Source organism: Callorhinus ursinus, unplaced genomic scaffold, assembly GCF_003265705.2.
Source record: "Callorhinus ursinus isolate GAN/ISIS: 27379988/994484 unplaced genomic scaffold, GSC_fseal_2.0 scaffold19, whole genome shotgun sequence".
NCBI classification, from domain to species: Eukaryota; Metazoa; Chordata; class Mammalia; order Carnivora; family Otariidae; genus Callorhinus; species Callorhinus ursinus.
Genome location: NW_027397081.1, coordinates 18,774,940 through 18,801,473, shown reverse-complemented (window position 1 = coordinate 18,801,473; position 26,534 = coordinate 18,774,940). Strand labels below are relative to the sequence as shown.

The 26,534-nt window shown below is 48.7% G+C and overlaps 1 protein-coding gene across 6 annotated transcripts in view; it reads right to left on the bottom strand.

The window, feature by feature from the left end:
• The window catches only part of UBASH3B (ubiquitin associated and SH3 domain containing B), a 136,510-nt gene that overhangs the window by 27,601 nt on the left and 82,375 nt on the right, over positions 1-26,534 (bottom strand). For 4 of the 6 annotated variants that reach the window (XM_025893396.2, XM_073903865.1, XM_073903866.1 and 1 more), the window contains exons 2-5: positions 7,681-7,738; positions 6,733-6,919; positions 5,631-5,829; positions 2,541-2,710 (exon numbers count right to left, since the gene is read on the bottom strand). In XM_025893396.2, coding sequence (XP_025749181.1) covers positions 2,541-2,710; positions 5,631-5,829; positions 6,733-6,919; positions 7,681-7,738 — 614 coding nt within the window. The remainder of the gene's footprint in view (positions 1-2,540; positions 2,711-5,630; positions 5,830-6,732; positions 6,920-7,680; positions 7,739-26,534) is intronic. The other 2 variants (XM_025893398.2, XM_025893395.2) reach the window with 1 other exon arrangement.

Sequence of the window (26,534 nt, the reverse complement as noted above, 5' to 3'; positions counted from 1 at the left end):
TTCTATCTCCAGGTTACCTCCAGGGAAACTGAGGCACAGCAAAGGTGCATAGGAGACCATGCGTCCTAAGCAGAGGGTAGTTAAGACAACGAGGAACTTTGATTTACTGAATACCCAATAAAATAAGACATTGCAGCAAATCTAAAAATATAACCGGTGTAGCCCATTCCGCTCACCAAAAGCACATGCAAAAAGTCAGCCTACATTTGAGAGCTAGCAGGACACGTGCCTAGTTTTGCACGGCATTATACTTACTCTTTTATGCTTAGCATTTACCTGTAAGAATTGTTGAGTCTACCTCAAAGATATTTTTTCTCCGTTCGTATGGGGGGCGGGCAGCTGCAGCCCTACGTGATTGTAGGAACCTAACCTCATGGCCTTCGAAGCTCCTTGCCCTCCTTGTAACCACATTTTGTCGCTGCATGCATGCCGTGCTGTGTATCCGGACCTTTCCATTATCTTCTTATGGAGTCCACACAACAGCAACAGTCCAGCAAAATACTATCGCCAATGTATGCATGAGACAACTAAGGACTGGAATGTTCTAGAAGCAGTAGATGTGACCCTAGGGACCGCCGAAGGATCTGGAGCCACACGTGCTTTGTGTATAATGCTGTCCTTCCTCAGATTTCTATCGCTTGGCACACAGACCTGGCGTGGCCTCACGTAATCACTAACACGGACGACTACGGAACGTACAACTAGGAATTTGCAAATCCAAATCAAAGTGGGAGCCAGCCGAGGGATGAGCCTTAGATGCTTTCCTATGCTTGGCTTGCTGAGTGCCCTTGTCCAAACCACTCTGCTTCTCTGGACATCTGTTGCCTCCCTGGTACCATCAATCAAACCTGCCTCCTGGGGACAGACGAAGGCAGGCAAGAAAGGGTGTTTCTATGCAGGGGGGCTCAGGTAAAGCCAAATGACCTCTGAGAGTGAGCTCTATCAGCAGGAACAGTAATAAATGAGCTTTTACAAATAAGAGATAAAAGAGGCCAAGTTATTTTTAGAAAATACTTCACGTGGGTGCTTGCTGCCTTTTTCCCTCAGTGCCAATTGAGCAGAATGTGGGTCAGGCAGAAAAGCAATTACCCTTTGAGTTAACTGGAGGGCAGTGTTGATTAGAAGATATTCCTTGTAAAATTCCATTGCCACCTTCCTTCCTCTAGAAAGGTGACTTCTCTCAGTCCAGCTGCATGCAACCCTTGACTTTTTTTTCTTTGTCCTTGTAAGGAGCCCAGTCAGCCACACCTCCCTTGTTATATTTAGGGCTCATCCTGCGCAATTCCAGGAGCTGTCAGAATTCTTAAGTAAGATCAAGTCCAGCCTCCTTGTGTCTTTCCAGAAACTTCCATCAAATGACTTGGGAGGAGGACACGACATTCCTGTCAGCAGCATCGGACAAAGCTGCATGTCCCTGAGAGTCACAGACCCCATGCCCAGGCCCTCACCTTTGGTTCATGGGTCAGCTCTTGTCAACACTTCCAAAACAGTGATGAGAATGCTGGTCTAGACCCTGAGATCCTAACTGTTTTTCATATGGGGAAAAAAAAAAAAAAAGTCTAACAGGTTAAAAAAAGCTAGGTAAACTGACAAAAATACCAGTCCTTTTGCTGTATGAAAAATTGGGAAACAAATAGAGTTTTATAAATGTAGTTAAATCGAATGACAAATTTTTCATCAAACTATGTGGCCTTTTTTTTTTTTTTTTTTTTTTTGGTTGCTTGTCTTTATTGGTCAGGATCCCTGGGTTCTGGCTTCAGCTCTGGTCCTAAATTGCTAGTTAGCTTTGGATCAGCCAGCTTTTCTCTTTGGATCTCAGCTTCTCTGAATATTACTCTTCAGAGTGGCACAGGCTTGTCCCGGAAATCAATACCCACTCCCTCAAAAGAAGGATGCTGGGGTTATGCCAACCTTTCCACCGTGCCCTGGGAGGCAACTGTCCCCCTCCCCCCTCCCCCAGGGGATGCACACAAACTGTCACAACACGTGGTCTCTGTTTATGGGTTGTGTGTCTTCCTCCTCCCCCCCCCCCACCACCGCCGCTGGACTCAAACTCCTCGAGGGACAATTCTAGTATGTTCCATGGTAACTTACATGCCATCGATACTTAGCAAATATCTGTTAATTATATGTTCACAGATTTTTTTTTTTTTTTGGTATTTCTGTGTTCTCCTCCTTACCTAAGGTCTGGATGAGGTCTTTTACGAACACCATGAACTTACAGAATTAAAATGTCTCCAGCACACTTTTCTATCCTCCCATGTCATTTCTGTATCAGCCCAGTAAGGTTGGACAGAACAATGGGGACAGCACACAGATGAGTCACTTGGGACCCAGGGAGGAGGGGTGCAAGCTCCAAGCTTCCCAGGGAGTCAATCAGAGACTGGAAAAAACTGTGGGCCAACTGACTCCTGGTCAGGTGCTCACTTCACTGCTTTCCTTTGGTACCCATCTCCCTGCAGCAGTGAGCTGCAAGTGCTCCCGATTCTGACTGCACCGCTGCTCCTCTGGTAGGGTCAGGAGCCACAGGGAGACATTACCTCATGGTTCGCGAACCGGATATCTCGCGAGAATATGGTGGCCACCCAGTCGCAGCCTAGTTTGACATCAATGTTCTGGGCTAGTTTCTCCAGGGTGGGTAAGTGGCTGGCTTGGAAGTGGTAAGCCAGGGTGACATGCAGCTGCTTCTTATGAGGTTCCACATGGACTTCTGGAAAAAGGAAGGAAACCGTTATCAGAAAGTGGTCATCATAGCAATGGTGGAGGAATTCTGCCTCCCCAGTGACAGAGGAGGGAGTCCCTCGGCCAGACGAAACCCATTTCCCTCCTTGGCAGCAGCGGACTAAGGGGAGAGGAGAGCGCAAAAAGATCCTGAATCAACCTACAATCTAAGAGGTTAAGAGCCACTCATCTGGTTGTTCTCCAGGAACTGTGGATCAGCTGAGAGGTCATCATTTGGGTCAGCTTTTCCTCATAACACACAGATTATCAACAGCCCACCATTCAGATGACGAAACCGAGACATAAAAGGATGAGCTAATTTATGTAGAAATAAAGACATTTTGTCATTACGTGGGTGCCAGAGCTAGAGCACCTTCATGTTGAGATCAAGTCTCTTAGCTTCTGGGCGGCTCTGATGGAGGAACCAGGACCAGAGGAAAAGATGGAATATTTTCAGAGTTTACAGCAGGGTTTCCCAGCAGTATTTGGGCAGAACAATTCTTTGTTGTGGGGGCTGTCCTGTGCACTGTGGGGTCTTTAGCTGCATCCCTGGCCCCTACCCACTAGATTCTGTAGCACCCCCTGCGTTGTGGTAACCAAAAATGACTCCAGACATTGCCACACGGCCCCTGGGGGATAAAGTCTCCCTGATTGAAAACCACTGGCTTAAAGTATCCAGACTATTATTCTAAGACCCCATAAATAAAAAGACCAACCAACCTACCTACCCAAGGCAATGGATTTTATTTCTCTTTTGTACATCTCTGCATGGGGGAGATCCATCTACTGTCTAAGCTAGGACACTGCAGAAGATTCAACCAGAGGGGACGTAGGGAATTTGAGAAATTAAGGGGTTTGCTCATGTCTCACGGAGATAGAAGTAGCGGTTGGGTCTCTTTCTGTTATATTATGGTGGATTTCTCGGGTGTAAGCCCTATGAGGCAAGGGCTTTCTGGGTCCTGTTCACAATGTATCCCCAGTGCACAGCACATTATAGGCACGGAGCTCCTTAAACCACCTAGGACAAAGGACACCAAATCTACTTGCTAAAGGAATCTGGGTCTGTCAAAAACTCTAGAATACCGAGGCTTAAGTTCTAGGGCCAAGATGGGATGGCCGGCTCTGCACACAAGGAGGCCAGGAGCTGGACCAGCTCCACAGGGCAGGGCCACCCAGTTCTCCCAGTCACCACCAGGGGGCCGCACAGGGGCAGGGAACCCAGCTGGCCAGGTTCTTCAAAAGAGTGGCCACAGATCTCGGAGAGGAGCGGGCCCTCCCCCTCCCAACAAGGGAAGGCAGCAAGGGCCTCTTGCCTGCGGCTCGTCATGTGCCTTCAGAATCGGCCTCAGCCCTGGCTGAGACCTGCTTTACGCATTTGTGAAGGATTTGGGTTTTGTGGCTACACCACCAGTTTTGGGTCTTGTGGCAGTTTTAGTGGTTTTGATAATAGCTACTGTGGGATGAAAAAGAGCCATTTCCCTGAGTTAGAGGGATAGGAACAGGAAATAATTTGCCTCTCTATTATGTTATTTCTCTGAAATACTAAGCTATGAGATGGCAGGCTCCAGAGACATCAGAAAGCAGAGCCTGGTCCCTGGGAAGAAGGCGTGCCTGGGGAGGGGCTCTAAGGAGGCCCCCGCTCCCCAAGTAGAAGAGGTAGCTCTGGGGGGGGGGGAGGAGTGGGAGCTGGCCAGCTTTGGGCTTCCTCCAGCTTTGCATGTGATGCTCAGATTCAGCTGTACCACCCACACCCAGCTCTGCCCTGGCCTGAACGGACTCCACACAGTCCTCTGCACACACCCTGCCCCTTCCTGCCTGCGTTCATACTGCCTGCCCCCCGCAGGGCCCTTCCTCCATTGTAGGGATCATCATCATCCAGTGTGCATTCTCTTTTTTCTGTGAAGTTGGAGCCACTCCACCCTGGGATGGCCTCTCTCTTCTCAGCTCTGTTATCACAGGGGCTTGAATCTGTCCCCCAGGCCAGGAGAAACCACTTCTGTGGCACGCTTCACAGATAAACACAGAGTGGTCCCCAATAAATACCCACGAGCGTGGTTTCTCTCTCAAGGGGGCCAACAGAAACCTCCCCCTGCCAACTCTTCCCTCCCTCCACCCCACTGTCTGTCTGTCCCACTGCAGGTAAGGCTCTCCTTGACCTAAGTGAGCTTGTCTGTACCTGTCGGCAGACAGGAAAGCTCTGGCAACTTCTCCCCATTTGACCCCCTCCCCTGCCTCCTGCCTCTAAGTCAACACATATCCCGAGTCTCTCTCTCTCTCTCTCTACGCTAATTCCCTTGACAGGAAATCTCAGTTAGCTTGAACTAAGACCTGTCATGGAAAGAGCAAGAAACGTCTTGAAGAAGTGCCATTTTTGGACCAGCTGTTGAGGCTTTAAGGGACCCATCTCGTGGGTTTCAGTGAGTTGTGGGCGTTGGCTCTGTGGATTTATTATTTGATACTAAGTGGTTCCACTCAGCTCTCTGTGCTACCCCACCGCCCGAAAACAGCCCTGGGTCCTCACAGAGTGAGCCATGAGACCCAGCCAAATGGCGGGGAGGTTGGGGGGGTGGGGGGGAGGAAGGTTCCTTAACTCTGAACTGGAAAGACGATGCAGCTACAAAGGTTGAATTTGTGGTTCAGTGTGGAAGAGCCATGTGTGTGCCTTCAACTTGGGTGTCGGGGCAGGCCCCAGACATCCTCTCAGGAGGCTCAGCAGAACGGTAGTTGCTGTTTTAACAAGGGAGCAAAGAGGTGAAGGCTGTTGCGGGAAAAGGCACCGTTCCTTGTCATGTTCTGCGCATTCCTGCAGGACCCCTGGCTGGCTCCTGGCCCCTGCCTGCTCCTGCATCCCTTCCTATCCCTCCCCTTCCCAGTTTTTTGATTCACAGGACCCAGGGCTGTTAGCTCACCGGTTTTGGATGCAGCCTCTGCAGCAAAGTCGGCGGCAAACTTCTTGAGGACCTCTGCACTGTCTTCCTTCACGAAGAGGCCGATGAAGTTCGACGAGGTATAGAGCTCCAGGGGCAGCGGGGCCGAGAACTTGCATTTCCAGCGACTGACCGTGGTCTGCAGGGCTTCCCCCAGGGCGTCCACCTTGCTGTCCTCACACTGGCAGGGGAAGACAAGATGCTTCATTCAGGAGCACTGGGGTGGGGGAAGAGTGTCTCTAAAACTCTCAGAGTTTCTTTGAGAAAGATCCTGGCATGACTAAGAGAAGTGGTAATCATTTTAATTTTCAGAGTGAATGGTAAGAAAGAAGGTGTTAGGAACACATTTTTACCTTAAGGAGACAGAGAAAAGCTGGAAAAAAAATACCTCAAAATAATTTTTTGAAAATGTTGTCTTAACATGCTCCCATTCTGCCTCCTCTTGAATATACCTGGATAAACCAGTTCTACTCCTTCTCCACAGCGAACCAAAGTAGATGATATCTATTTATACTTATTACGGTGAGGGGGATTTAATTTAGTCATTGAGTAATCTCTGTGATAGCTAGGATGATGGACGGGGTAACCGTGGCAGGTCACAGGTATCTTTGCCGTCTCTGGAAAGATCTGGTGAGACAGACGTGTGGACAGTGTCTGTCCATTAGGCTAAAGTCACCTCCCCCTGTCTGTAGACTACATTTCTTATTCCCAGTGCTCTCATTTCTACTCTTGCAGTGGACAAGGGTGGACACTGTATTCATTTCATTGTTGTGGCTGCCAGTCCAAGTCCTGACTCAGTGGGTCGGGCTTGTCCCTGGAGTCCCGAGGAACAACAGTCATTTGTGATGGCACATCAGACCTGCTCCCGGGCCTCAGCAGGTATTAGAAAGAGGAGCGAGGGAAAGTACCCATGGACCTTACTCATTCCCTGCTGGCCCACCCAAGCCTAGGAGCCCGTGACCCTTTCCACCAGCTGCCTGGGAGCCTCCAGACTCTGACTCCAGGTGGTGAGGTGCTGGCGGGTGTATGGCAGCCGGGCTCCCTGGGGCAGGGGCGGGGGGGTGGGTGGGGGTCTGTGGCTCACCATGAAGAACTGGCAGAGGGTGATATGGGGGAAGATGTTGTGTGCCTTGTTCTTCCCGCAGATCTGCTTCGACTGTTGCCAAAAGTCGGAGAGCTTCTGTGCTAAGGGGCCGGTGGGTCGGAGGTAGAGGACGTACTCCCGGGGCAGGGGGTCATCCAGGAAGGGGTCACCGACATGAGAGAACAGCCTGCCAGAGAGAGAGAAGGGAGCCCAACCGGCCTCACTTGAGAACAATGGAAGGGAAGGAAGACCCAAAAGAGACAGCTCCACCCTCCGGATGCTCCGTACCCCAGGCATTGCCAAGGGATGGGTTTTCATTTTTGTGCTTTAAAAATCCATCCCTCAAAGCTCATGCTGCATGACCCACTCTCAGATGCACCAACTTCTCTGCTCTTGCCTGTCCTAACTGCACCCACATCCCACAACTCCCTCAAAAGTCCTAAAGTCATTCCAGATAAAGTAGTAAATCCCTTCCCAGCTCACCAGGGCTGCTCCAGCCCCGGCTGTCCCTTCAGTTCAGCCTACCATTAAACCCACATGCTCCCAAACAGAAGGGAGGCGTCAGGAGTGTGGCCTGTGGGATCTGCCCTGGGTAGTGAAGTCCTACAAGGCAGGTAGGAATTTTTTTTTTTTTTTTGAAATGGATTTACCTAGCATCCACATACCCTAAAGTGTATCTTTAAGTGACCAACAGGGGCAGATATTGTGATAAGGGCTCTATCTTGGACATGCTTTGAATTGCTTTAAACAGCTTTAAGGAGAAACACACCCTGGGGCCGGGACAGAGGAGGCAACTGGCTTGCTAGACGGGCTCCTCACATGGTCTTTTGGCTCCCCCCGCCACCCCTCCCCCACCCCAGTCCATTCGAGAAAGGCTGCACAGCCCTGCTCATCCACATCCACTCGGAGTTAATTATATGCTATTTTCTTTCTTTATTTATTTCATACCAACCAGTCACATGCTGCTTGAACACTTCTTCCTCCTGTGGATGCCAAGGCTTTTTGTCTGGAAGAAGAAATCAAATTTCTATTGTTAGTATTTTTAGCCTCCTATCAGCTTTTCTCACTATCGTGGCAAGAGTGTGAAGCAGGCGACATCACGGCCTCCTCAGCAGTGTGGGGGAGACACCTGCAGCAGGACTCCCCCCACCCACCAAGGGTCATAGCAAGGCATATGGAAATTAGGACTTGTAATTAATTTCCATGTAATTAGCACCGGATTTGCATGCAGCCTGACAGCCGTGCAATCTATTTTGAGCAGTTTCTGCATTAGAATTTTATTTTTGCTTCCCTAAAGGTTGTCATGTCTCGGTTTGTCCCCTTTACTTTTCACCCACTCCTACTGACCCAGATCCCCTGCTGAGCATTTTTTTTTTTTTTTTTTTACTTGCAGCCCCTTGGCAAAGCACGTTAGAAAGTGGGGCTCAGGCCCACAAGGACATTTACTTTGGTTCCACTCAGTGACTCCTCCCACCCACTGCCCACCACCACCACCAGCCTCAGGCTAGGTTGCAATCTCCCCACGCTTTTAGACCGCTCTGGGGACAGCGCCGCCATCACTCCCCCTGCTGGAGAACCGGAGTCAAGGCCCTATTACTGGAGGGGCCGTGTCACAGGAAGGCGACCGCAGCAAGGACCTTGAGCACATGCATATGAGGACAGAGGAGAGTGTCTGAAATCTGAGGTGTCCAAGAGCTAGAGGGTTTGTATCCCGCTTTGCTAGTCATCCACTGGTTCTGCCTTCCTGCTATGTCTGCTCACAGAATACTTACTGAACTGAGACTATTCTGCCAGCACTGTGCTAGACTTCCAGGCACGCTGTGGAAAACAAGACTTAGGGGGTCCCGGCGCTCCTGGAGTTTTGGGTCGAGCTGGCATGAAAGCATCACGGTACAGATAACAAATTACGCTGGTGGTGAGTGCAACGAAAGGAAAGCACAGGGAGCCCTAAGGACATAGGACAGGGACATCGAACTCAGGTTGAGGGGTCAGGGAAGGCTTCACTGAGGAAGTGACATTTTGAGTGGGATCTGAAGAGCGTAGACTCCTCTGGGCAGGGGTGGGTGGGGTGGTTGTGGTGGGGGCAGACACTCGTACATCTACTCCAGGGAGGGGTGTCCATAAGGAGCCTCGAACTCTTGCCCGACGCCATGGAGGTGATCAATAAATGACCGTTCCCGTCCCTTATACCCCACAGATTCAGCTTCCTTGGAAGAGGGAGGAGAGGGGAGGGAATTCTAGTTTTAGTTGACACTCTCTGAGCACCCTTTTTTCAACTGGCTGCTGCAACCAGCCCCCCGCTTTCCATCTCCTGGGCTCTCTATGGAGCAACAAGAAGGGCTGGTGCTGGGAATCCCGGGGGTGTGACGGGCAGGAACCAGAGCTCAGGGGAAGGAAGTAACGTGCTCAGAGCAGCCCGGCCACGGCAATGGCTCAGTGACTCTGATCCATTGCCCCAAGATCAGTTAAATACCTTTACCCCATGAAAATCTGAGCACCAACACCAAATGATCAGGATTAAGCAATCTACCCAGTGTTACAGAAGCAAGCCTGCTTGTAGTAAGATGATGTTATGGAGAAGTGAGACAGACCCCTCGGAACCCCTTGGAACCAAAGCTGGTGCAGAAAAGGCTGGAAACACAGAGACCTCCCCCCCACACACACACACTCATCCCACACCTGGATAAGGTGCTTAATTGCTTCTACGTCACCAGTCCTGCTTCCTTTACCACTTACTAGACAGAGGCACACATCTTACGCTCTTTCCGGATCCAGAAGCCACGTACCCATGAAAGAATGCAAATCATGGTCTTTTAGGTTACAGTCTCCAAGGAATTAAATTCACCCCCCCAAAAAAGACCCATTGTTTCAAAAACTGGGAAAAGAAAAACTCATTTGTGATACAATGTGCTATTTATATAAAGGATCCAATTTCTTTCTTCTTTTTTCCCTGGGCCCTTCCCCCAGCGAAATATATCTGACCGAAATCTAATTCATTCTTCTTTAAGCACTAGGACTATCCTCTGGAAATGAAAGATCTAATTAAGTTATGGTCCCCATAACTCAAAAGACAGGTTCTGGAGAGGGTTCAAAGATATAATTGAGAAAGATAATGAAAGGTTTGGGTGATAAGGCTCTGATGAACAATTAAGGAAACCCAAATTCTTCTTTCTGAAGAAGACAAGTCTGAGAAAGCTTCAATTTTACAGAAGGTTCTTGCCTCTGATGTACCTTCTCTAGTCAGGGTCACCCAAAGTAACATCAACTCTGGCTATAGCACAAAGGTCTCAAGTCAGATACCAGAAAGAACTTTCCCACAGGAAGGTGCTATAAAAGTGTGTGTGTGTGTGTGTGTGTGTTTCCTTTTGGGGGAAAAGAAAGTTTCTGGGAAGGCATTACTGATCTGAAGCAGAGGTATGTGATTCTCCAGGCAGGACGGTGGTATGAGTAAAATCACCACTTCCCTAGGGTCACAAGCCACAGGCGGAGAGTTCTGTTGCTCCTTCACGCACTGCCAGGATGACAATGATTTGGGTTGAGTTTGTTCCCAGAACTCTGCCCACAGAACAGACTGAATGCGGGCAGTGGCAGAACACATCTCCTCCCTCTACCCCGCTGAAGAAAGACTGGTGCCATAGAGCTCCCACCTCCACAGCCCATCGATGGGGCCAAAGCCAAGAACAGCAGGGTGTGCGGGCTGGACCCCAAACACCAGGCTGAGCCCGAGAAGCTGCTACCCTCAGAGTGACTCAGAAGCTGGCAGACTGTCGGAGACCTTGAGCAGATAAAGGCAGAGTATCCCATTAAGCCCAAAGGCGAGGGGTCCGGCCACTGGGTTGCAGCAGCTGATTATTCAGATGGGACCCGTGAGCTGCTACAGCTGTTACTAGGGAACACACATTTGATCTCTCTGATTCTGGCCCTAACCTTCCCAGTTAGGTCTAGGGTTCATTCTCAGCAGAAGGTGGGGGGAAAAATAATACAAAATCTGATGTCCTGCTAATGGTGGGGAAGGAGCACCTGTGAGATCAAACCAATGGCTCAGTGAAAAACCAGGCAAGCAGCTGGGAGCACAGGAGCCCAGATGAGAGGAAGCTGCAGCACCCACCGAGGGCCTTGCTTCGATCTGGCTGGGGTCCTTGCCACTGTCTGCTCTTAGCTCTGCTGAAGTTTTGGTTCCAGGTTGGTCTGGCCCCAGGGCCATGGCCCTGCCCCATCACCAGGGTCACAGAGATGCCTCAAAGGAGACTGGAGAGGAAAAATCCCTTTCCAGTTTGCCTAAGACAAAGTGGCATTCTTTCCTCCCTCCTTCGCTTCCTCCCCAGGAACTCTTACCAGGAAGCCAAAAGAAAACCAAATACACAACCAAGAGTTTAGATCAGAAAGCTACACTCAAGATAAAGTTTGACTGGTGGGTGTCCTTTTGGAGACCATCACCTCTGGGTCCCGTGCTTGGGTTCGGCTGCACGGGCGAGTCCAGCAAGATTCCTGCTCCCTCCCGGGTTCACAGGTTTTGAGCTTGACTGGGATGTCCTGTTTAATTGTCACCCAGGCTGGTTTCCTCTGCAACCACCCTGGTTCTCTGGGGGTTCCACTGTGCCCTCTGACCCCCTGGGCAGTCCAGTTCCTCTCAGCCGAACACCAGCTGTATGGCAGGCAGTGTGTTAGCACTGGGCATACAAAGAAGAGGAAAGAGGGTTTCTGGGGCTGAGGTTCTTAAATTGTACACCAAGCTACCATAGGTTGGGAGCCCGCAGCAAACTGCGAGAGGTGCCATGGGGTATTCTAAATTTTTGAGGGACACATAGCAATCTCATGTGTTAGACATCCCATAAGTTACTAGCTTGAGGGAGCTAGTTTCACTATTAGATTGTGTTGCATTCTTCTTGATGTCATTTCTTTGTGAAGCTAGAATTTTGGTAACTGCTATAATAAAAAGTACCCAGGGAAAACCAATGTGGAACAGGAGAGGAGAGTAGCAGTGTCCAACCTGATTCTAAGGTTTGGACAGTTGCGCAGTGCCCAACAGTCACACACATCCCATTAATAAGTGGTTGTGGTCATTAAAGAGTGAAATAAAATATTTTTCTTTCCATTTTGTGTACTTTTCACATGGCTCTTAGGCTGTAGGGGGTAAATACTCATTAAGTTGTTTGGATCTAACTGCTAAATAAACAGAACTGTTAGGTATTTATGTTGGCCTACATGCTCAATGTAAAAATGACCAAGATGCTAAAGGTGTTGTGAACTGAGAAAGTTTGGGAATCTGTCCTAGAAGAAATGACATTGGTTAGGATCTTAAAAGTGCTGTAAGAGCTGGCTAGAGAAAAAAAAAAGGCCATTGAATGTAAAGCGAATAGCAGGAGCTAAGATATAAGACAGGGAATGCAGGGAAATTAGTTTGGTGAAACTGGAGCAAAAGACCTGGAAGAAGGCTAAAGAAGCTGCAAAGGTAGGCAGGGGACAGCTCACAGGTGTCTGTGCCATTTGAAAGAGTTCGGACCCAATCACAGTACACCCTGGGGAACGACGGGGAGGACAGTTAAGGTGGAGAGACGTGATCAGATTTACATGTGATGTGTGGCCCTAAGGGAGGAAAAAGTGTATGTCAGAGGCTCTTTGGAAGGCCTTGGCAACAGATCAGAAGGGGGACGTTGAGAGGTTGAGCCAGAACGACAATGGGCATGTTGGGAAACTGGATGGCTGATTGAACAGAGCTTGGAGACTGGTGAGGGAAGGTAGCTTGAATGTCCGTGTGGATGAGTAAGAATACAGTATAGACAAGTCTGAGCTGGGGTGAGGGTCAACAATTTCCGTTGTTCCATGCTGAGAGCTAGACCAAGTGTCCTTGCCAGCCGCCAGGTCTAGTAGTGGAAACAAGATTCCTAAAGCTTTCTTCTGTTCGCTTAACTATGATTTCTTGTCTCTTTCTGTTTGTAAGCCAGACATTTCTTTTAGGCTACTCAGCGAGTTTCTATTTCCTGTCTAAGGAGTACCTTCGGCTCCCAAATCACTCAGTACTGAGATCAGTAAATACTCAAGGCATCCCTGGCTCAGGTAGACAGGTTGGCCCAGACTCCCAGGTCCTCCAGGGTGGCTCCTCTCAATGGGCCTTCAGAAGAGTCCTTCCCCTATTTTATGACACTTGACAAAACTCAAGTATCTGACACCTGAATCAAAAAGCAATAAGCAACAGAAAACAATAAGCAATGAAAAACGATAAGCAACAATAAATATAAAAGGAAATATATTCCCTTAAAGCAGTAAGGCCTCAATTCAATTAAGTAGAGCATTGCACTGACTTGAAGTTTTTCTGTCCTTGGCTTTGCATTGCTGACCAACACATACTGGTGCTCTCCAGATTCTGTTTGCCCTGTGCTTTGGTTCTCTGTGACCAAAAACTTAGTTGTATCAGAAAAGAGAAGAGGTCAAGTCTGTCATCCTCCAAGTGGATGAAACTCCCCATGCAATGACAATTAGATCTTTCCTTCACATAGCTAAGACGATCGCAAATATTAGAAATATTTAATGTTCACTGTAGCGCTTAAAAAAAAAACATGCTCTCAACCTCCAGGATACCAGTTGTTAAATTTTCCACATCTAATACTTTGAATTCAATTAAAAGATGACCTAATTAATCAGACACCTCATTCCCTTTCCACAGAATTAGTTTAATGATCTACACCAGACTGGGGAGTGCACAAAACTTAGGTAGAACCCACCTTCTATTTTTCTTGGTTGGAGAGTCCAGTCATATCAAGGGGCCACTGGTTCCACTAAATGAAGTTGAGGGATTCTTTTGGGGTATATTTGAAAAACAGACATTGTTTTGTGGCGTAGTTTTAGATAGAAATATCAGGGGCTTTTATTGTGCTCTGTGGAGAATTGCCTGCTCAGCGAAGACCTTGAGGTAGCTTAATGGCCTGCCTGAGGCTGACGGCGATCCTGAGAACAGAGGCAAGCAGGTGACTCTGTATCCGTTTCTCCAGTAGGAGAAAAACAGTAAGTCAATAATGACTGGAGGCCTTCCAGGCACCAGGCACTTCACAGACTTAAACCCTCATGAAAAATGGTGAAATTGGTATTGCTAAGAAGCCTCCCTGGACCTGGGCAGCTCTCGCCTGACAGGTCAGCTGTCCGGTCATCTCTGTGGTTGTCCCAATCCAGGGGCTGGTTCTGGAGGCTTGGCTGAGTTCTGAATCAGTGAAAGAAGTATATTGAATAGTTGAAGCACTGAGCCTATAGTCCTGGGAAGCATTTCTGCCAATTGCCTCCAAGCTTCCTTTTCTCTGGAAACCCAGGGTGAAGTGGCCCCTACCCCTCTTGTTGGGTATGATGGTGGAGATCTGCTCCTGTCTCCTGGGTGCCCTCCAGGTTGAAATGGGGTTCCTTGGCAGAAGAGGGCATTGGAGATGTTGAGAATATTAGCGTCTATTTTCCTGTGCATTTACCTCAGCGTAATCAGCAGAGACCTTCCCTCTTATCCTTCAAATAAAAGTGAGTAAAGCCAAACCTAGTCTCTGAAGAAGTAATAAACCGGGATTCTAGAGACCGGATGGTCCATTCCTCCTTATGACCAGACCAGGCAAGTCTGTACTTCCTTCAAGGCTGCCCCTTGAGGGAATCTTTCTTCTTCTTACAGACCTTAAGGGGACTCCACAAGATTTCTGGATTACCTAATGGCCCTTGTGCTCAAAGTTCTTCTGTGTATCTGGACCCTTTCCAACTGTGCCCAAACTCATGCCACCTTCTCTGGACCCGGTAGAGTTGGGCGCTCTTTCCTACATAATGAAATACTATATTCCATTCCTTTCACACAAGCAATTCCAGCTACTTTTTTGGCTACCAAGGCCAGTAAGATAGGCTTGCACGAGGCTGGGAGGTTTCAGTTTAGCAACCTCATCTCTGAGGTGTCTGCCTTCTGGGGCCTCCCCCCCGTGAATCTGAAGAAGGCCAGTGGGGAGGCCCGTCAATAAACATAAACCATAATGGCCCTACCCATTTCCTTTGGAGGAAATGAACCTAATGGAGAAAGATATATTGATCAGAAAGACCCAATTTCAGAATCAGTCTCGTGGCAGTGAACCCTTTCAGTGAGCAGGGGCTAATGGCCTGGGCTTCCAGCTGCTGTGGCCTGTTTGAGAGCTGTACATCTAACAATCAATGGGATATCAAGCCTGCCAGGGGGCCAGGGATGCTGCCGCCAAAAGGCTGGCCCAGGAGGGAAAATGCTGTGGGCTTTTTTATAAAGCTAATCAGAGAAGGGGAGAAAAAAAATGCCGAGCTATTTGGGGGCTTTAAGAAGGCCTTCCAGTTGAAGAAATCCAACCAGTGGTGACACCCCTCTTTCCCTTCTATCAACACGACTCTATTTTCCAACCTGTAAAGAGCCCATTAAGCAGCTCTCTTCAGGGGGTGGTTAGCAGGGAAAATGCCGCGTAGGTTCCCCGATGTTTTTCTGTGGCAGGGCCCAGCAGCCCATATGGAGAGGCCTTGTTTTGTTTTTGCTAAAAAGGGGCTGGAGCTCTGGCTTCTGCTGTGGGGAGGCAGCGGTTTGTAATTGGGAAACCAGCCATTAGACCATGGGTGGTGACATAATAAAACACGTTTCTTTCCGCCTCTAAGTCTCCCTAGGATCTAGACAATACCTTCCCCCCAACCCCCCAAATCGATGAGTTTTTGCCCAGAGACACAAGCAGAGTGTATGTAGTATAAAAGTAGATTTTTGGGAGACCAACCCTGACTGGTTGTGGGACGATGGACCAGTTCATTAAGATTCATTTTCCCTGTCTCTTAAATGGGGATAACAGTACCTACTTCTCAAGGTAGAATGGGGATTAATATCCCTATCATATACTCTATTTGAAGAGCTCCGCACAGCGTCTGGCATCTACTAGGCACTTAAAGATAACGTTGCCCACATGCTTCTGCATGTTGTCTAACGATATTTGCCATTTTCCTAGAATAAATGTAAGTTCCATGCTAATAGGTATATTCCAAGACTGGGCATCAGAAGACCCAGATTCGTTCTCTGCTAAAACAGTCTAAACCCACAGAGCACAGTCTTGAGGAGCGTATGGGATTTGCAGCGAGAGGAAAGTTTTCCAGGCAAAAACACAAGAAAAGGCACAGAGGGGAAATCAGTCCGGGATGTGTGGCTCTTGTAGGGGAAGTCTGCTGGAGAGGGGGACACAAGCCAGGCTGTCCGGAGGTGGGCAGAGGGTTTCAGGTTAGATCAGGAGGGAAGTTGAGAGTCACTGAGTGGCTGTGAGCCCCAGAGGGACAGTTTTCACTCACTGAAGTTACCTGAGGAGTGATAGCCCTGAGCAGGGGGTCAACAGTCTTCGTGCATTTGGGAGAGCCTGACCAGGGTTCCCCTTTTCCCCTCTAAGATCCTCAGTTACCGGTGTTCCCTGTGGGGCTGCTGAGCCGTACTCATCTCCCCCCTAAAGTACTTCCCAAGGGAACAGGATAAAAGTTCCAAAAGTTCAATCCATTGCACCTGCTGAGCTATGGCTGAACTATTCCCCAAGAAACAGGATCAGAAGGTACCTCTGTTTTGCCCGAGGACAGCACAGCAAGCCAGGGGCAACAGTGATCCCGGAACCAGAGTAAATGAAATCATGAATGTTATAGTAACACTTGGCGCAGTCCCCTGCCTATAATGGGTACTCAGTAAATATGGCCATGATTTATATTTTTAGGACATCTCACTCTCTAGGAACTTTACCATTTTTGCATGCTTTCATACATTTTTCCTCCTCTAAGAGATACCTGACGATGGAGTGTGGGTTGGTGCCCTGCCTGGCTGCTTCATTCAGTTCCACAGTTAAGGCAGCAAGTCTCAGACTGTGCTCAGTCCAGAAGATTCTGTTTTTAGGTTACGGGTTCTATAGAAAACCATGGAAATCAGGCACCCCTGGCGGGGCAACGTCTGTTGTGTAGAGTCTCTGCGTCCCCGCAGAGGCAAGTCCAGCTGGTGGGGGGCAAAGGTGTCCACCAGATAAATGAAGGTGTGTCCCTGTGGGGTCTGGAGAAGGCGGGAGGTTAATACAGAGCCACGGCGAGCCCGCAGACGCCTTTCGGGTTGGCGGCCCCGTGCAGACGTGCTTGGAGACACGTGGAAGGCAGGAAAGCCACTGCAGGAAGATACAGAGCCGAGAGAAGTCAGTAACTGCCCTCAGGGAAGCAGGACATGCCCAGGAAAAGGAAGGAGCTCACTGATAAGAAAATATGGTGTATAGCACTGGCACCACCCTAGTGAAGACGCTTTTTAAGACTTTCATGTAATCACTCGTGGATCCTACCAGCCCCGGGAGGGAGGCAGATCATCGTCATTATTTTTCTGTCATAGAAGAGGAAAAGGAGACAACAGAGAGGGGAAGAGGCTCACACAGGAGCGTAGGGCGGAGCTGTGACTGGGACTCCGGCCTGCTTCTCTGCGTCTGGAGCTCGGACATATGCCCGGGGCCTCGGGGGGCGAGAGAATGGGAAGGGTCTGCGCTCCAACAACTGGCAAGTGGGATTTCAAACACAGAAAGGGTGCAGCTTCCCAGCCCGCCCACCCCCCCCCAAAAAAAAAGAGATCTGGGAAAAAGAGATGAAAATGAGGAGTCATTTCAGGTTGTAGAGGTTGTTTTCTTCTCCTATTTCCACCTCTTCTTCCCTCTCGAAGCCACTAGAATCAGCTAAAAACACTAAATGTGGATGAGTTGTAGTGCTTCGAAATGGTTTCAGCCCGAAGCTACATCAGAGGCTGTGACTCAACACTGACGGGCCAGAGGAGAGTGCACAGACCAAACAGAGTGACTGTCACCACTTTGAGCCTCTTCACGTAAGCAGTGTATCAGCTAACAGGTACTGAGTGTTTACCAGGAATAGGTCACTGCCCTAAACATTTTAAATATAAATGATCTTGTTGGCTCCTCACTCAACGCTTTGAGGTTGGCACCATTACTTGCCTCACTGAGCAAGGCTTAGTGAGATGGTAGAGCTTGGGCCAGGTCCATCAGCTGAAAAGAGGAAGGCATGTTGTTCAAGTGTGTGCTCAAGCCACCGGGCCACGCGTCTTCCCCAGCGGATGGAGGTCGGCGCCAGCCGTGACCACTGTTTCTGGATCATGGTAAGGTGAAGCACAGTGACAATCTTCCACGGGAACTTTCTATAAAACCTAACACCTAGGGCGCCTGACTGGGTGGCATCCGACTCTTGATTTCTGCTCAGGTCCTGATCTCAGGGTTGTAGGATGGAGCCTGAGGGCTCTGCACTCAGTGGAGATTGAAGATTCTCTCTCTCTCCCTCTGCCCCTCTCCACTGCTCTCTCTCTCTCAAATAAATCTTTTTTTTAAAGATTCATTTATTTATTTATTTGAAAGAGAGAGAGAGAGCACATGAGAGGGGGGAGGGTCAGAGGGAGAAGCAGACTCCCTGCTGAGCAGGGAGCCCGATGCAGGACTCAATCCCAGGACTCCAGGATCATGACCTGAGCCGAAGGCAGTTGCTTAACCAACTGATCTTTAAATCTTTAAAGATTTAAAATCTTTAAATCTTTAAAATAAATCTTTAAAGAAAACCCAACACCTGACATTTCACGCGTTTGTATATTCAATTAAACATTCCTTTGATAAGCACGTATTGTGGTGAGCTCTGTAGCCAGACACTGTGTTGAGGGCTGTGAACATAAAAATAGGAAAACATGGCCCCTGCCTGACCATAAGGGAGCTTATCATATGACCACTTCAACAAATGGATGGCTATTTGGAAAGAGAAGGAAGCGAACATTAACAGGGTACCTATTACATGCTGTGCAATTTACAGGTATTTTATTTAATCCTTAAACCAGTTTGGTGAAGTGGGTATTATTGTCTCCATGTTACACATGATGAAACTCTGGAGTAGAAAGATTAAGAACATTGTTCAAGGCATACAGTTAGTGACAGTTCTGGGATCAAAACAGCTCTTATTTAATTTTTTATAAGAACATGATATTTAATTTCTTTCGTAGACTGCTTCCTCGTATGTACTTAGGCTAACACTAAGTGAATTGCTATTCTCTGCACATTCACATTTCCTGGAAGAAAGAAGCCATTAAGTGTTGTCACTTAGTGGAAGAGGCAGAGCTGGGAATAAATAGCTGGGACTGAAAATTCAAAATATATTATAGTTATCAAGAGTAGGGACTCTGATTTTCTGTTTTTGACATTTTCCCCCCAGAATACCTTAGCTGTATCCACAGGGTTTGATATTCACAGATGTTTATGAAACAAATGATTATACATATAATTACAAGTGCCAACTGGCACACACACGTTAAAAACTGGTGTCCAGTGAGTTTTATCAACGATTAAGTTATTTCACGATGATGCGATCAAACCTTTTCATGGCAGGTTCTGATCAATAACCAGTTCATGGGTGCCCAACACATCAGTGGCAAAGCCCAAACTGAACTCCATCCTCTGACTTCATTTGAGCTTTGCTTCCAACAAATTCCACTCAAGTGAGGTCAGATCGGGTCATATTTTCAAACTCACACGTCAGTCCCCACGCCCCCTATCTAACACCCAGTGCTCCATGCAGTACGTGCCCCTCCCAATACTCATCACCGGGCTAACCCATCTCCCCTCCCCCCTCCCCTCCAAAATGCTGTTTGTTTCTCAGAGTCCACAGTCCCGAATGAGGTCAGTTTCAAAAGGAGTATATGTGGGTAAACAACAGTAAGTCCTGAATTTGAAGAATTCAGCTGAGGGTCTTCGACCAGGAGAATGGGTTATTACCACGGGATTCTTGGGTGGACTTTGAAGGAGAACATAAGGCGGAGGCACACCACTGAGTCTTACAGGTGTCCCAAACTCCACCAAAGCGAATCTGTCCCAGGTCAAATCCCATTGTGCTGACTGCTTATCTCAAGAGATTTGTGGAGATTAAAATGCAAAGTAGAAAAAGAAGGGGACAGTCTCGGAGTTTGCTGAATGAGGTGATGGCCGATATATATGTGATGTGAAGGGGCAAAAAGAGGCGTCAGTAGTTGCAGGGATTCAGAGCAAAGGGGATTGGCTACTGTAGACACCTGCCGCCATCCATGGTCCAATATAAAGCATCCCCATCTGATTTTTAAAGATCTTCATCTCCAAGATCATGTATAAACTCCCTACCTTGCATGCCAAGCCTGCCGTGGACTCAGCTTTGCCCTCAAGCACTCTATTCCCTGACTCCTGCCTCACGTTTAAAACTTTTTCCTGTTTGTTCCTTTTTCTGCAAGGCCCACTCTACCGTCACTTACTTGGCTACTGCTTACTATCCTTCACCTACTCCACATAGGTTTTATCTCCTCTGAGAAGTGGTCCTCTGACTGGTCGGGCCCCAAATCAAGAGTCCGATGCCTAACCAACTGAGCCACCCAGGCGCCCCACATAATGGGTTCTAAATACATTTTTTGAAAAGCATGAACTTCACGAAGATGCTAAAGGTTTAGATATCCAGCATGGCAGATGGGCTCTAAGGTGACACCCTAGTAATCTCTGCCTTCTAGTATTAACTCCTTTGTGTAATCCCCTCCCCCATAGCATACAGATGCGACCCAAGACTTGTTTCTGTTCAATAGAATATGACAAAGGTAATGTGCTATTCCCGTGATTGCATTATGATCCACATATAAGGCTCTAAGTGATTTGCTCTCCTGCTGGCCCTGACCAGACAGCATGTTGTGAACGGTTTATGGACAGAGCCATGTGGCAGGGAACTGTGGGGTGGTCTCTAAGACCCGAGAGGGGCTTCCAGCCAACATCCAACAGAAAAACTGGGACACTCAGTCCTACAACCAAAAAGAAATGAATTCTGCCAGCAACCTGAATGAAGCTGGAGGAGGATCCTAGTGAAGCCTCCCAATGAGGACACAGCCTGCCCAGCAGCTTAACTGCAACCAGACTCTGAGCAGAGAACCCAGCCAAGCCTGGACTCCTGGCAGACAGAAACTGTGAAAATGATAAACGTGTGTGTTTCAAGTTACTAGGTTGCTAGTGCAGGGTAATAGAAAACTAATGGATGTCCAGCTTTTCAGGAAAGGGGAAACGGGAGGAAAGCAACACCAACTGGGCATTGGCTGGTATGAGCTGCTGAGACCAACCTCAGCATTAGGGAGTGATGTAGGCATTTAATGCAGGAGAGGGGAGGTCTGAATCCCAGACCTAACTGAAACTCGCTGACCTGATTCCTTCCCCTTAAATACATCCTCATCTCATTCCTGCCACCATTTAAACTTGATTTAGACCATTACATGGCCAGGAGTCACAGCTTGGTACGTAAGAGAGAGGGTGAAATGGATTGGCCAGGACACAGACTCGGAGTCCAAGTGGAGTTGGGATCTGTAGCTGCTGTCCTCCGGATGCAAGATTCTGGGTATACGCCTTAACCTGTCCCTCAGCTCAGGCCCCTAGGTAACCAGAGGCTGATTATGGAGCTGTTGGGGTTATGGGAATGGCATAGAGAAGCGGCTAGCTCCAGGTCTATGGTCCCCGGGCACTGGCTTCCCGATCCCCCGTCCCTGCCGCTGACTGCTTCTCCAGCTTTCATTGGTAAGGTTAAGCTGGCTTTGGGATTCTCCCGGGTGGCGTCCTTCCTGGGTCTGTCCAAGACGAGAGTTCTTGGCTGATGCCTCACAGGTTTGTGCTGTGGCTAAAATCCTAGGACTTCTACCTGCCTGTTTCAACACTGCTGGGCTGCTGAAAGATCAGGATGAATTTCCTAAATGACTTATTCCTCCCTCTTTCATGAAGGCACTTTCTAGATCACAAACAGGACTTTACCAAACACACTGGAAAGTGAGAGGGGTCCCAAACTCTCCAGCCAACCATCTGTCTGCTGGCCCAACCCCAGGGCCCGGACCATCTCCTCCTTGCCAGTCTTGGTCCTGTTCCCTGGGCCTCAGCTCCCGGAGCTCGGAGAAGCTAGTGTCGTGCGCTTTGGTGAGCAGTAAACACACTGCCACCTTTGCTTGCCTGGGGACCCCGACAAAGCCTCGCTCAAAGGAGTGGCTGAATATGGTTTGTTTTGTTTTGAATAAGATTCTCGGGGCGCCTGCGTGGCTCAGTCGGTTAAGCATCTGCATTCTGCTCAGGTCATGACCTCAGGGTCCTGGGATCGAGTCCCGCATCGGGCTCCCTGCTCAGCAAGGGAGTCTGCTTCTCCCTCTCCCTCTGCCCCTCCCCCCACTTGTGCACCCTCTTTTTCTCTCTCTCAAATAAAGCCTTTAAAAAATTAAATAATAAAAGTAATAAGATCTCATCTTCCCATTGGGCTTCTGAGAGCTTAGAGCCCTTACACCTCATGAGCCTTAGGAGGGAAGGAAAGAGGGACCCAAAGGCAATTACTAATTTTATATCATGGATAGAGAGCATACAGCCAATTCATCTAGTATTCCACAGCTTGAATATCTAGATTTACCTACTAATGCTCCGTGTCGTGTCAGGCCCCCTGAGCATGACCATGCACGTGTGTATCCATGACTTCGGGATATGCTAATAGTTGATGTGTTAAGATACAATATTTAGGACCCTCACCGAACTTCAGGGTTTTGAGACCAAGATCACTTATTTGCATCCTCTCGAGTTACAGAGAAGGAATGAAGGTCCCCCGAGGTAAGTGACTTGAAAGGCACAAGAAGCTGGGTTTCTGAAGTCCCCACGTTGTGCTCTTGGCACCTTATATTGCTGTGTCGTTGCCTCTTTTGCTTAGATGGTGCTGATTAATTTCCTTTGATCTATGCCACTTCCTGAGCAGCTGTTAATTTGCCGAGAGGCCTTGGGACCCCCTTCATGGGGCATAGGGTCAAGAGACCACCCATTGGCTTGCCTTGGGCTCCACAGCAAGGTGGCTGCCCGGAGCTTCTGACCTCAGGTCCTACCCGTACGTCCCTCTTTGACTTCCTGTATCCTGGTTGCCCTCCACACTGGGGCACTATAGCCTTGGAGAACAGCTAGAACCACCCTTGATGTGAAGGCAGGGGAGTGTGCAAGGGGCCAGACATGCCCCTTTCCCTGGGCTCTAGGAAAGGATGCTGGAGATAAATGGTGTGCAGTGGGGATGAGGCAGAAGAAGAAAGTGCTGGAAGGACTGTGTGTCTGGCACAGGCCTAGTCACCTTTGCTCACATAACAATACCTTCTTTAGCTTTAGGGCAGGTCTTGGAGGTATTTTTTAAAGCTAAGGATGCTGAAAAGCTTGGTGAGGGAGGAGGATATCCTTAGGGCTTAAACTTAAGGACGTGCAAGAATCCAATCCAGTCGCTGGCTCCAATTATTGAGACATCGGCCTGCATGTCTGGAGCACAAAGCAGACCTGACTCATCTCTAGGTAACTGCCCGGGTTTCAAGGCCAAAAGCGTTTACGAATTTTTCCCACAGTTCATTCTTCCTGCCACCTTCAAATGTCATCCCCAACTGCAGTCAGCCTTGAGTCTTCTTACGCCAATACACCCTAGCACTTCTGCCTAAATGTCAGGCTTGATTCCTTCCATCCTAATTAAGCGTCTCTCTTCCTTAACCAGCTTACCCCGTCAATCGCCCAGGAACACCTGTATCCTGGGTCCAGCACCCTCCGTGATACAGGGAGAGGGGCACTGCAGCGGTTCCTGCAATTAGCTCCCAACCCAGGAAACTGACAATCAAATTAACCAGTGAGTAAAAGCCAAAAGCAGGTTATAATTAACTACCTATGTTTAGACCAGGTTTGTCTGTAACCATAGATTTACAAAAGTGCTTTCTGGTCTGTGTTCTTTTTTTCTAAATATAAATCCAGTCTTAGAATTCCAGTACCTCGAGCCTGAGTTGACAACGGCTAAATTGACTGTCCCCAGCTCAGAAGAGGACCCTCAGTGACTCATTCCCCCCCTCACCCCGCCTGCTAAGCCTTCCTCTGGGTGGGCGGGAATGATAGGGCGTTCAGGGCTGAGAACCACTTTGGCAGCAGCAGAGCGTAGGTCTTTCTCGGCAGAATGATTCTCACGGACACTGTAGGCTCTTTGGAACCTGGCTGGCAAAATCCCTAGTGCCAGACCCTCACTGTGAATGGCCACACCTAGTTGCTTCCCCCTGACCCATAGCCTGATCATCACTTCGCTTAAAAAAAAAAAAAAAAAGGCATAAAATGTTCAGGCCTTTTCCACGGAAGGCCACACGTCAAAGGGTCAACTGCTATCTAAGGTTATGAGAGTCCTTTTTATGGACAAGGTGGGAAATCAAGAAGCTGGGAGGGGATGGGGTGCACGGGTGGCTCAGTCGGTTGAGTAGCCAACTCTTGGTTTTGGCTCAGGTTGTGATCTTGGGGTCCTGAGATCAAGCCCCGTGTCTGGCTCCGTGCTCATCGCAGAGTTGGCTTGAGATTCTCTCTCTCCCTCTGCCCCTCCTGCTTACGCTCTCTCTCTAAAATAAATAAATCTTAAAAAAAAAAAAAAAGAAAAGAGAAAGAAGCTGCCTGTTCTTTGTGCTTATGCTTATGTATTAAACTGAATTCACAGGATTACAAAGAAAGACACCCTAAACGGAGTCCCTTTCGCTAAAGCCCATCAAGACTTTCCTAATTGCAGTTCCAGGTCTCCCAGGAGAGAAGTTTCAAACCAATCTGTCTGGAATACCCTGATCAGCACTAGTGAGGTAATCTCCCTGATAAAAGAACCCCCTGCCTTCCTCTAAGGGAAGGTGACCTGGCCTTAAACAATCCTTTTCTTTTGCTCATAAACCCAGTCGTGTTTCTGCCTAGAAAAATCCTTCCACCTTGAATGGTTCCTTGGTGCATCCTCCTGATGGGATGCTGCCTGGTTCACAAATTGTTGAATAAAGCCAATCAGATCTTTACATTTACTCAGCTGAGTTTTGTTTTTTCAACAATAGTGATGTGCGGTTTCAGGTGACGGCAGGTATTGACTTCATTAAATGCGCTTACGAGCTTTGGGGGCTCCGTGGAAACGTCTACCACATGGAGATATTCCCCATTGGACTGTGAAGGGGGAGATGTCATGCACTCTTAACTTCCCCATTTTATAGGGCAGGGAACTGAGGCGTGGAGAGGAAGGATGACTTTTTTAGGGACGCCTGGCTGGCTCAGTCGGTTAAGCGTCTGCCTTCGGCTCAGGTCATGATTGCAGTGTCCTGGGATCGAGCCCCACATCAGGCTCCCTGCTCAGTGGGGAGCCTGCTTCTCCTTCTCCCTCTGCCTGCTGCCCCCCCCGCCCCGCCCTGCTTGTGTTCTTGTGTTCTCTCCCTCTCTCTCTGGCAAATGAATAAATAAAATCTTTAAAAAAATGACTTAAGGTCACGGTGAATTGGTGCAGAGCTTGACTTAGAACTTGGGACTTCACAAATCCTTGTCATGTACCCCTTCCTCTCCCACAACCTAGATCTTCTTCCTCCACCTCTGGATCTTCCTTCGTGCCACCTCAGGGAAGGACCGAGCAGGTGGCACAACCAGGGTGAGTCCTGGCTCTGTCACCATATGCCCCTGAACAAGTCCTTTAATGCTCCAGGGACTGTGGAAAGATGAAAAGAGACAGATGGATCACAGAGGCCTCTTCCGATTCTAACAGCTTGTGAGACTGTGTGCTGGGGATGCTCTTCTTCTACCCACTGGGGGAGGATGTTGGGCTGTTTTCTTAACCTTAGAAGGAATAAGGGATACAACAGAGCTGCCAGGTGTGGGCTGATCACCACCAGTGATCTGCAAGGGAGGGAGGGTGGGGGTCATGAGAGTCCTCGGTGCCGGGGGACCAAAACCGGAGCCTCACTTAGAACACCCAATACAACGTAAAGCAGCCCTTTCAAAGTGTGTTCCTCTCTTGAGGTGGCAGCCTCAAATCCCATTCTGCTTCGTCCCACCTTGAGCGACCATTTACTCTCTCCAAGCTCCCCCTGACCCCTTGACAGCTGCAACACTGGCCGGGTTCCTCTAATTACTGCTCTGTGTTCAGTAGTTAAGACCCAAAGAGAGGGATTCTTCAGGAAAATGAGGTGCTATTTTTAGTTTATCAGCAAGACAATTTCCTTAAGAAGAGAGGAAGCTAAAAGGGCCGTCTGCACTTCTGGGTGGCAGTGATAGGCTAAAGAGACGGGCTCCATATTCCAAGAAAAAGACTTCTTCCCTCCTGTACTTGGTCTTTCTTAGCAGTTGAGTGCACCACTTGGAAGCCCCCTCACTGTTGTCTGTAAAACCATCCTGCACACACTGTGCTGGCCAAGGTGCCAGTCACCAGCCGCTAAATACAGCTAAATGCTAAATACAGCTAAAAATTCACTTCCTTGTCACACTAGCCGAATTTCGGGTGCCTGTAGCCACCATGTTGGCAGCACAGATGTGCACATTCTTATCACCACAGAACGTTTGACAAGACGGAGCTGCTCTAGAACATAAGCTTCCCACGGGCAGGGACTGGGACCTCAAGTAACTTACAACATTCCTGGCACGTCAATTGGTTGAGGGCATACACTGAATTCACAGCGAGGCAGGTTAGATAGAGCAGAGACTAGGATATGGTGTCAGAACAGTTAGGCTAGTCATTCCAAATTGCACAGCAGGCTTCTGAGAAACTCTGACTGCTCTTAGTGTTCATTCTCTAAGAAGTTTCTGAGCACCCATTGGTGCTCCCCAAGGAAGGATATAAAAAACACCATCGCTAAGAGAAGAGGTAGTTAAATGTAATAGAAGGAGCAGAGGATTGGGAGAGACAAGGCCCAGGCTCTAGTCCAGACTGCATTCAGAGGGGCCAGGGGGGGGCGAGTCAGCCCCTTTGAGTCTCAGTCTCTTCAGCTGTAAAATGGG